The following is a 12490-nucleotide window of genomic DNA, read 5'->3' on the forward strand; positions in this document are numbered from 1 at the left end:
CTGGAATATGAGTTTAGTTCATATTTGAAATGTAGCTTCTGGTACACTGGTACCTTTTAACCCAGTTACTAAAAACAAACTCCAAAGATAATCATGCAAATCGATGCAATTAGGCCTGGCCATTGCATTTGCTGATTTGCAGGATAGCTTGCCTAATTAGACACTGCTTATGCCTCTTTCGTTCTGCAGAGAGAGAGAGAGAGGCTGCTTTATTTGTCTAAGTACGTCGCCTTGCAGCAGCCTCACCGTGGAGAGGAACATTTGTGAACAGACTTAAAGCATGACTACGCAAGTCTGAAACCTAAACTGACTGCATGACATTTGTGTCACACCTTTAAAAAAAAAAAAAGAAATTGTGTTGCCTCTATGGGCATTTTCAGTCATATTTGTACTACTACTATTACAGATACTACTACTACTGCTACTACTACTACTACTACCACTCCTATTATTCTTCCTCCTACAACTACTATTTCTATTACTGCTATATACAATTACTTATTTCTACAACTATTACTACACCTACAGGTACTATTTCTACTACTATTACGACTATTTCTATTGCAGCTACTACTACTACTACAGGTACTATTACTATTACTCATATTATTCCTCCTCCTACAACTACTATTCCTACTACTGTTATTACAATTACTACTACTGCTACTACTACTACGGCTTCTCTTACTGTTTCTACACCTATTACTACACATACAGGTACTATTTCTACTTTTACAACTATTTAAGCTACTACTACTACAGCTACTATTACTACTACTCCTATTATTCCTCCTCGTACAACTACAATTCCTACTACTACTTCTACTACTACTACTATAACTATTACTATTACTATTACTACTATTATGTCTTCTCTTACTGTTTCTACAACTATTACTATAACTGCAGGTACTATTTCCACTACTATTATATGTATTTCTATTGCAACTATTTCTTCTGCAGCTACTACTATAATTATTACTATTACTACTATTATCCTACTATGTTTAGTAGTACTGCTATTATTCCTATTCCTTACTACTACAACTACTACTAGTCTTACTACTACTGCAACTCTTCCTATTAATACTACTGCTGCTACTATTCCTATTACTACTACTACTGCTACTACTACTACAGTTGATATACTGCTACTATTTCTATTGCTATTACTACTATTGCTTCTCCTCCAATGACTATTATTTCTACTACTGCTATTACTATTCCTCCTCCTACAAGAACTAAGATAAAATAAGATAATCCTTTATTAGTCCCACAGTGGGGAACTGTTACCTCCTCCTACAACAACTACTACTGTTATTACTATTCCTCCTCCTACAACTACTACTGTTATTACTATTCCTCCTCCTACAATAACTACTACTGTTATTACTATTCCTCCTCCTACAACAACAACTACTACTGTTATTACTATTCCTCCTCCTACAACTACTACCGTTATTACTATTCCTCCTCCTACAAGAACTACTGTTATTACTATTCTTCCTGCTACAACAACAACTACTGTTATTACTATTCCTCCTCCTACTACAACTACTATTACTACTGTTATTACTATTCCTCCTCCTACAACTACTACTACTACTACTACTACTGTTATTACTATTCCTCCTCCTACAACAACTACTACTACTACTGTTATTACTATTCCTCCTCCTACAACAACAACTACTACTACTACTACTGTTATTACTATTCCTCCTCATACAACAACAACTACTACTGTTATTATTATTCCTCCTCCTACAAGTCAAGAACATCCTTGAGTAGTTTGTAGTGGTATGACAGTTAATGGCTATCACGAAGAGATGCCTTAATGAGTGTAAATACAGATGCTTTTCTCAAGATGGTTGATAAGGTTTGTATTTCTATTCCTCCTCCCACTACAACTACTACTGTTATTACTATTCCTCCTCCTACTACAACAACAACTATTACTGTTATTACTATTCCTCCTCCTACTACAACAACTACTACTACTGTTATTACTATTCCTCCTCCCACTACAACAACTACTACTACTGTTATTACTATTCCTCCTCCTACTACAACAACAACTATTACTGTTATTACTATTCCTCCTCCTACAACTACTACTGTTATTACTATTCCTCCTCCTACAACAACAATTACTACTACTACTGTTATTACTATTCCTCCTCCTACAACAACAACTACTACTACTACTGTTATTACTATTCCTCCTCCTACAACAACTACTACTACTACTACTACTGTTATTACTATTCCTCCTCCCACTACAACTACTACTGTTATTACTATTCCTCCTCCTACTACAACAACAACTACTACTGTTATTACTATACCTCCTCCTACTACAACAACTACTACTACTGTTATTACTATTCCTCCTCCTACAACTACTACTGTTATTACTATTCCTCCTCCTACAATAACTACTACTGTTATTACTATTCCTCCTCCTACAACAACAACTACTACTGTTATTACTATTCCTCCTCCTACAACTACTACCGTTATTACTATTCCTCCTCCTACAAGAACTACTGTTATTACTATTCTTCCTGCTACAACAACAACTACTGTTATTACTATTCCTCCTCCTACTACAACTACTATTACTACTGTTATTACTATTCCTCCTCCTACAACTACTACTACTACTACTACTACTGTTATTACTATTCCTCCTCCTACAACAACTACTACTACTACTGTTATTACTATTCCTCCTCCTACAACAACAACTACTACTACTACTACTGTTATTACTATTCCTCCTCATACAACAACAACTACTACTGTTATTATTATTCCTCCTCCTACAAGTCAAGAACATCCTTGAGTAGTTTGTAGTGGTATGACAGTTAATGGCTATCACGAAGAGATGCCTTAATGAGTGTAAATACAGATGCTTTTCTCAAGATGGTTGATAAGGTTTGTATTTCTATTCCTCCTCCCACTACAACTACTACTGTTATTACTATTCCTCCTCCTACTACAACAACAACTATTACTGTTATTACTATTCCTCCTCCTACTACAACAACTACTACTACTGTTATTACTATTCCTCCTCCCACTACAACAACTACTACTACTGTTATTACTATTCCTCCTCCTACTACAACAACAACTATTACTGTTATTACTATTCCTCCTCCTACAACTACTACTGTTATTACTATTCCTCCTCCTACAACAACAATTACTACTACTACTGTTATTACTATTCCTCCTCCTACAACAACAACTACTACTACTACTGTTATTACTATTCCTCCTCCTACAACAACTACTACTACTACTACTACTGTTATTACTATTCCTCCTCCCACTACAACTACTACTGTTATTACTATTCCTCCTCCTACTACAACAACAACTACTACTGTTATTACTATACCTCCTCCTACTACAACAACTACTACTACTGTTATTACTATTCCTCCTCCTACAACTACTACTGTTATTACTATTCCTCCTCCCACTACAACAACTACTACTACTGTTATTACTATTCCTCCTCCTACAACTACTACTGTTATTACTATTCCTCCTCCTACAACAACTACTACTACTACTGTTATTACTATTCCTCCTCCTACAACAACTACTACTACAACTACTACTGTTATTACTATTCCTCATCATACAACAACAACTACTACTGTTATTATTATTCCTCCTCCTACAAGTCAAGAACATCCTTGAGTAGTTTGTAGTGGTATGACAGTTAATGGCTATCATGAAGAGATGCCTTAATGAGTGTAAATACAGATGCTTTTCTCAAGATGGTCGATAAGGTTTGTATTTTATTTTTGAAATGTTCAATAAAATATTCATGAAAAAAGCTGAATTAACATAATAATAAACATAATAAAATTATGTTGACATGTGTAATTTTAGTCAGAAAAGTTACTCTTCATTTTACAATGATTTATATAGGAATTGTCTGGTTACTGACCCATTCTGAAAGGCCAATTACCCAGTCCCTGTTTAAGTAAACGCCTGCTATCACTAGCAATGCCCCCAACACTAGGAGGGTGAAGACTAGCACATGTCTCCTCCGACACATGTGAAGTCACCTCTTTTCGAACTGCTGATAATGCAGCATCATTAGGTAGCCAGCACACTAGCTACTGATACAACAGAGAGCATACACCTGTGCTGACCAACATCACACTGGGAGTGGTGTGCCATCAAGCCATCCCTGAGAGAGCAAGGCCAATTGTGCTCTCTCTGACTCTGGCTGCTGATGTTTTGAAATCTGGAAGTGTTTGACAAATGTTCAAATCCGTTATATTATATTCCATATTCACAGATATGAGCGAACACGCATTATATCACATTTTAATGCAGTTTATGCAAACCTTGTGACTGTTTTATCAAAGCAGTAATTCACTGGATTACCAGTGATTTCACTTTATCTGGCATCGCTGCAAATTTGCAGTCTCTCTATGTCCCTTATAATGAACAATTCACCAAATCTGGAAAAAAAAACAACCACGTAAGATCCATCATGTCGTATTACTCCGTAATTACCACTGACTAAAATATGGCATGCAGGATGGATAACTGATCTCCAACAGTGGAAAAGGACAAGAAGGTCACAATATAAATGCTCCATCTCAAGAAAATCTGCAATTCTTGTTAGGGAGGGAGCCTGGCAGCTGTGAGCTGACTCACCTCTATCCTGGTGGAATTTCTGACAGGTCTTCACTGCAACAAAGATGTCTTCTTTCTCCACTGGGTTCCCCTATGTAGAGAAACACAGGTAGAAAAGCTCCAGCAGGACAACGGCAGCTGTTGTATCTGTGGTCTTCATTTAACGGGGGCATGGTGACATAAAACCAGCATTTAATATGATATGTGTCATGTTGTACATCACTGTATTTCTAAGCCTCGTCGGCAAATGGGAATCCTTAATCCCTGCAGTGCTTAAACAGTTCTCACTAGGCTGAAAAGCCTAGCCACTGATCTATAGGCTAATACATAAAATGCTGCGATAGCTAGTATTTGTAGCATAGCACTTACCTCAATCTGTTCTTAGACAGGGTAACTTTTATTCTTTATGAAAAACACAATTCAGTTGAAATATGCCCGCAAAATATAAAGAGGGAAATGCTAACGCTCAAGGGCTTTGCCACTACCCCCCACACAGAAGACAGGGGTTTGAATCCAAGGAGAGTTCAAGAGTTTCTAGCAAAGAGTTTAACACCACACACTTCTTTTGTTCTTCTCTACCTTAAAAGAGTGTCTGCTAAACATACAAAAGAGTTATTTGCACAGTCTGCCCTGAATGTTAATTTGCTGCCAGAAAACCAGATTATCTGTATTCTGTGTACAGCCAGTACTTCAAACCTGAGGTCTACTAGGGAGACCTGACTGGGTTATCCATCAAAGCAAATCATAAAATAACAGCTAAGGCAGCTTTATTCAGCTTTATTAGATTTTGTGCCTTTTCAGACAGAGAAAAAAGGAGGCAAACCGAGCTAAGGGAGCAGGATAATTTTACCATGCTTGCTGCCCACCTTATCTGCTGAGTCATTTCTGTTGCTAAGTAATCCATACTCCAACTGTCCTCGAATCAATAATAATGATGGTTTGAAGACAGTTAGCCAATTTATGTGGTTACAATAAGAAATTTACTTTCTATTCAGTAATGTTAACTCTCTGGCTTCCTTCTGGATTAGACAAGTGCCATTAGACATTAGCCAACTCACAAAAGGGTTGGGGGTGGAGGGTAAATCAAAAAGTCTGAAGGCACTGTACTGTCATTTCTGTTGCTAAGTAATCCATATTCCATCATAGTCTTCAAATATCAATAATGATGAGTTATATGGTAACAATAAAACCTTGCTCTCCAATTAGTAATGTTACCTCTCTGGCTTCCTTCTGCATTAGACAAGCGCCATTAGGCAACTAGCAAAAGGGCTGGAAATTAAACAGGGTTCAAGGTTTCTCCCACTATAGTCAGCATTTTGATTTTTTTTTTTTTGCATTAAACCAGAAACTCCTGCTCTAGAGACTACTGGGGCAGTGGTGACTGATTTAAGCAGACATGTTTACAAGAGATACAGTAGAGAATCCTGTACAAAAACACTGTGCCCAAGTTTTGCTCTACACTGCCTGTCGTTAGGAGACTGCAGATTGCAGTGTCATTATGTACAGACTGGATCAGACAGGACTCTTAACAAAGGAAGCCAATTTTGGCCAATACTGCTAATACTGCCGACTGCTAATGTTCAGCAATTTGACTCTTCGCATAAATAGCGGTTGTGTGTGGAGCACAATTGATGAGGTGAGACGGGATGAAATGAGATTAGATGGGATCTCCTAGATATGAACAGCCATTTTTAATGCCGTTTTCAACGAATGTTACTGCTTTGGCATATGCTTTGCATATTTGGTATGTACAATGCATTATTAATGTAGGTTAATGGTGCATAGACATCATCCTGTGAGTAGACATGAAGATGAAATTCTAGACAAATAGACAATCTGGCCCGAACAGTTCAGATATAAAGTATCCTAGATGAAATATGAAACGTGGCACTTCTGTGGTAAAACTTTAAAACTATGTAGTCTATGAAGACAGTGACCTTGCCGCAGTGGATGTGAAATGAGGCAATCAAGATGTCATTGAAGTGACTTTAGTTGGTGACTAACATTAGTTTCAATTCAAGGGGTTTAACAAAATGAATGCATTGACCTTTGAGGATTATTATTATTTTATTTTTAGCTTTTTCTTCATATTCCCCCCATTTTTCCAAGTTCAACGGTTATTGGACAATCAATTGATAAGCATTTTCACAAACAGGTGTGGCCTTCACATGTGGTTTCCCTGGTGAATTTGCATTTGGTAGCTGTTCATGAGAACTCTTAATATGCAGTCCAAACAGGTGTTGCAAGTGAAGTACTCCATCAATAGGTGAAATGTCACCTTTCAGAGAGATAGCAAAAACATGGTGTAGACAAAGTAGCAATGTGGTACATTCCTTAAAAGAAGGAACGCACTGGCAAGCCCACCAACATTAAATTGTGTAGAAGACCACACCAAGGTAGGAATATTATTGTCAAATTCTACAATCAGGAGACGCCTTCATGAATGCAAATACAGAGGGTTTACTACAAGACCACTGCAAACCACTGGTAACACTTAAGAACAGGAAGGCCAGATTAGACTTTGCTGGAAAACCTCTATAATATAAAAATGCCCGTCTGGTTTAGGGAACAAGATTAGTTAGACAGACTTACTTGTCCCAGAAGCACACCCCATCATCTGTCAAACATGGTGGAGGCACTGTTAAGGACTGGACATTTAGGAAACCAATGGAACTTGGTTGTAGGCGCTTTTAATGTAATGCTAAAAGTAGGGTGCATGCTGAAGTGTATGTATGTAGAGTTATAGTTTGTGCTCAGATTCAGTCAAATGCTTTGAAATAGATAGGAAGGTGCTTAACAGTGCAGATAAATAATGACCCAAACATACTTTGAAAGCAACCAAAAACCTGGACATGTCAATCCAATAAAGACATTTTTATTTATAGTGTGTTTATAGAGTGCCATGGTTTAGAGAGTCCTTTTCTCTTAAGTGCCCTCTCTACGCATCTTTTAGCTGCGCTTCTGCTGTCTACATAACTCATCTTGGGACCGAGCGCTGCTGCACTGTCATTGCCTGTGCACATGTCATGTCACTGTCAAGCCCAACTAGGCTCTGCCTCTTATCTGACATTAATTAAGAGGCTCAGCTGTCTAATAAAGCTCATTAGCTCTGGCTATATATATGGAACATTATCTGTATATTATCTGACCTGGACTTTTTTTTTTTTTTTTACAGGGAATAAAACTTAAAAACTTAGAATTATTTCTGTGATTTGTTCTGTAAAGCGCTGTCATTCATTAGGCTCTCAGATGTTCTTATCCCTTTAAAACACATTTGAAAACACTGTTAAAAACTGATAGTTTTGATAAAAACTCTTTTTTAGGGGAAACAAAAATCTAATAATTTATAATTCACATAAATTCATAATAAACATGACATTTTACATTAATTCTACAAATAAACAGCATTTTATAGCTGTCCCAATGTTTTTGTCAGGTCCTGTAAAACCATTACTTAAAATACTACCTAAAAAAAGTGTGCAGTATGCATTTAGGGTTTATGGCTTAAAGGAAGAGACATCACTTGACCACGTTGACTGAGTTCTCTCGCAAAAATTTTATGATGTTAAGCTTGTTTTTGCCTGTTGTTTGATAAGGATTAGCTAATGCATCAGGCCCTGACAGGCTAAACTATCCCAGAATAGAATTAAATTATTGTAAAAACAAACAAAAAAACAAAAAAACAAACAAAACATGTCTTAAAAGAAAATGCTTTGCTGTCACGCAAACAGTTTTAATGCTAGCATGTGAACAGGCTGCACAATCACAATTAAAATGACTGACCACCAGGCATGTCACCCAGTCGAATAACAATAAAAATTCATTTAAAAAAAATGAATTAATCTCTTTGACTGTGCAGATGAAAGTGGGATCAGATATCCAGCATTACAAAAAAAGAAAAGTTTAGACTACTGGAAATTTTCCATTGGTAAGGTCGAACATATGAGTCACTGCCTGTAAATGAGGCCATTAGAGAAAGAGAGAAGGACAACGGCGCACTTGACATTGGAGTTTACCCTAATACTGCGTACTGTGTATTCTATGTGAGACTGTGTGCACCAAACTTTGACATCCGTTCTGTGACTGTTCAGTACACATACATGTACCCTTAATCCCTTAGTGCTTCTCCTAGTCCTCCAAATGACCCCCCCCCCCCCCCCCCCCCAAGATTTCAAGAAGTGGTAGTTAGTGTCCTGCCTTTCTGTCTTTAGAATGAGGTCTAAGACATTTGCACAATCCTGTAGTGTGTGCCATAAGTGTAAAGATTATTAGTTGCATGTGTATCCTCAGCACAAAACTGTGACATCTTTCATGTCTAAGAAATAAAGCTGACGCTCTACATACATTTGATCATATTCAAAGTTCAAATTATACTAATGTGATGTAATTTATTCCAAAACAGTAATTTTTTGGTTGTTTTGAATTTGCTAGGGGGTGAAATATTATTATAAAATTATAAAATTAATTATTTAAAAAGTACCTTTTAGGTTTAAAAAATTCTGACTCACAAGTACAAATCCCTCACAAATTCCGATTCCATGCAATTTAGGCCCAAGGTAAAACATCTATTACAGAAAAGTGAACACTGACTGATTAAACCAGTTTTTGAGCCACTTCATACATCTTCAAGTCTGTGACCACAATGTGTATGTCTGATTAAACAGAGGACATGCACCTGAATCTGGTAAGTAGATCCAAAGATTATATAATGTCCCTAATTAGTGCTTTATGCATGGTGCTGGTAAAGGTAAGCCATCAGTGTAACCATTTTGCATTGCTTAGAAAGTATCATTAATAATTAATGTTAAAAGCTCAGGCCATTTTCCTATTTTGTTATTTTAAAACTGTAAACGACTGGAAGATTAATGGGTTGAACTTGCTAGGATGGTGTGACCTCAACTTTTGTTATTTTGTGGACAGTGGAACAGCTGAATTCTAATTGTACTGAGATCAGAAGGTCTCAGAGGTGATACCACTTACTTCAACAATCCAGGCATTTAGTTTGGTTTGCTCTTAGGTATAAACCGACAGGTTCCTCCACAATCCCCTCTAACCATACTCTAATTATCTGCAGATGATGTGCTGCACCTGATTGTAATGGAATACATTTTAGGCATAAGGTTAATTTTCAGTAGTAATAAATGTAATAAAATAAACTTTCCCCTGATATTTTCCAATCATTTTCTTTGTTATATGCTATGAGGTATCTTTGTTATTATGAGGTTATGAAATGCATTTTTTTGAAATTCATTTCTGTAATAAAACATGGAAAGTAGTCTGTGATCAGAACTGTTGCAAACGGTTAATGGAAATGAATCAAACGAGAGACGGCTGCTGCTTTCTTTAGGAGGCCGAACCAATTGGTGAGGTAAGAGGTAAAACATGAAGGGCTGTTTTTTAACTGGGCTGGGTTTCCCCAAAAGCATCTGAGCACAAAGATGATTCTTAAATGGTCAAGCGAGCACCACACTAAACATTAGAATTGTTAGGATTGAGGTAGAGAAACAGTAAAGATGATCTCAACACTAAAATGCTGTTGGGAAACTAGGCCCTGTCTGACTTTGTCGGATTTCAATAGTGCAAAGCGTAGGGGTGTACGTGCGTTGGGCACATGCCTGTTTTGACAAGTCCCTGCCAAGATAGTCAGCGGCGCTCCTGTGTTTTCTGTTGCCAAGACAGCAATATGCCAGAAATTTACCAGAACACACCAGATTTCGAGACCACCACGCCCATCGCCAGAGATATATTCACAATAAAGTGTCGTAAAATCATATTTTCCTCTGTCCCTTGCTAAAACGTTTGGAGACAACAGGCACAATTAGAAAGCTTGGCCATTAAAAAGCATGCAAAGATCTGCATAGGTGTCAACCTTGCAACGCCTAGCTATGCAAGTTTGACCAGTTGAACAGTTTCGAATCTGAAACAACATCCAGCACAAGAACTCGACAAAGGATTACCCTACTACACTATAGACCAGTTTCCCAGACAGCTAGGTGTGAACTACATCTAACTTTCATTGAAGAATCTTCATTCTCCATTCAGAATACTGTCTAGTCCAAGATGAGGCTCAATCCCTAGGTCTGGAAAACCTGCCGTATAACCAATAACAGAACTGCCACTGTCCTGAATAAGACTGACCGGCTTACCTCACAATTACCTGATTGGTATATTCAGATTGCTCAGGTTTAAGGTCCAGTCCCCGGGGCCACTGTCCTGCATGAAGGTGGATTAGGTGTGTTGGGAATACTTGAAGGAGAACTGGGAGAAATTTTGCTCTCTGCAGAGCAGTGCATCCACAAGGCTGGAATTGCAAACCACTGCCCTATTTAATAAACAATATTGCAAGATCTTCTGAAAGGACTAGGTCCTACAGAGCCTACACACATTTGATGTCTCTTAGCTAGCATAATTAATTTAGTTCCTCATGTGCAGGGTTAGGTGTGTGAAAGAGAGACAGCAAACAATGGAAGACATACAAAGCACAGGATCCAAAAATGGTTGTAGTTTTTCATTCCAATCTAGCAGAAAGACTTGATTCTGCGTGTTAAATCAGTTGGTCTGTGTTTAAATAACTGACTAACTCAGTAAGATTTTGTTGGAAATACAAACACCCAACCAACATGACTAGGACATGTTTAACATGTACAAAGATACCTGTAGCTTGTAGGTAAAAAGAACCCTGAGAAGACCAGTGCCAGAGAGCTAACATCATTCTGGTGTAAAATGTGCATTATGTGATGCACTCTGACCACTTATCACACCATTAACTAACTATGGCTGTGTATTGGCAAGAACCTAGCAATATGATACGTCTCACGATACAAGGATTACGGTTCAATATATTGTGATATACTATGGTACAGTAAACATGACGATATATTGCGTTTTTTTGGGCGATATATTGCAAACATTTTAGCGAAACTGTCACATCATATGTATACAATTTACTTTTTATGTAATCAGAACAGTGGGATTTTAAGTGAGGTTAAACATAGAATGTTTCACTGTCTGCCACAAAAACATAATTTTGCGATACGTTTTTCTTACGTGCCTATTACAAACACTGTACATAACCACTGTACATAACCAGCTGTCCATGTAAATAATAAAAAATGATTGATGTGCTCATCTGATTATAGTTCATTTGTGGTCTTGAATGTGTGTGAAGCAGCTTACCTTTGGCGTAAATTGTGAATAGATGTATACCTATGGGTAAGAATTTTAAAAAACTGAATGAATTTTTAAATACTTTGCTGCTGTCTTGCTAAATCCCCATTTTTTTTTGCTTTTTTGCTTTTTTTTAACATAATTAATCTACCTCAGCAAACACTTCTAAACTCCACGTTTTACTCTTCTACACGCACAATACATCACTGTTCTACATTTTTATTATTTTTTTTACATTTATATATTTTTTTTACTGTTAGTGTAGTAAATTAGTTTGGACCTTAATCACCCAGCCTTTACGCATACATTTGCACATGCAAATATTTGTATATTTTTGTATTTATTGTCTATGCATTCTGTCTCGTGTTTTGTCTATTGTCCTTACACTATTGTACCATGCCCTTACCTATTCTGCACTGGAGACTTACAAGCTGTACAAGCATTTATTAGTATAATGACAACAAAGTTGGACTGAATTGAATTGCACTGTATTGAATCTGGCAATTGATCTTTCCATTTAAACATTTCCTGATGAATGGACCAATTAACATGCTTCCATTATGATCCCAACTACTTGGAATAAAATCTTTTTTCACTGACTTCCATTGAAAGTTAAGAAGGTTTATTTATATATAAGGTAACTGTCATTTTA

General features: G+C 37.0%; 1 protein-coding gene across 2 annotated transcripts in view; it reads right to left on the bottom strand.

Annotated features, from left to right (window-relative positions):
• The window catches only part of b3glctb (beta 3-glucosyltransferase b), a 94646-nt gene that overhangs the window by 20604 nt on the left and 61552 nt on the right, over positions 1-12490 (bottom strand). For both annotated transcript variants that reach the window (XR_011977643.1, XM_072659381.1), the window contains exon 10: positions 4693-4762. Coding sequence is in view for 1 of the 2 variants with exons in the window: in XM_072659381.1 (XP_072515482.1) it covers positions 4693-4762 (70 nt within the window). In the remaining variant the exon portion in view is untranslated. The remainder of the gene's footprint in view (positions 1-4692; positions 4763-12490) is intronic.

This window comes from Salminus brasiliensis, chromosome 16 (assembly GCF_030463535.1).
Source record: "Salminus brasiliensis chromosome 16, fSalBra1.hap2, whole genome shotgun sequence".
In the NCBI taxonomy this organism is placed as follows: Eukaryota; Metazoa; Chordata; class Actinopteri; order Characiformes; family Bryconidae; genus Salminus; species Salminus brasiliensis.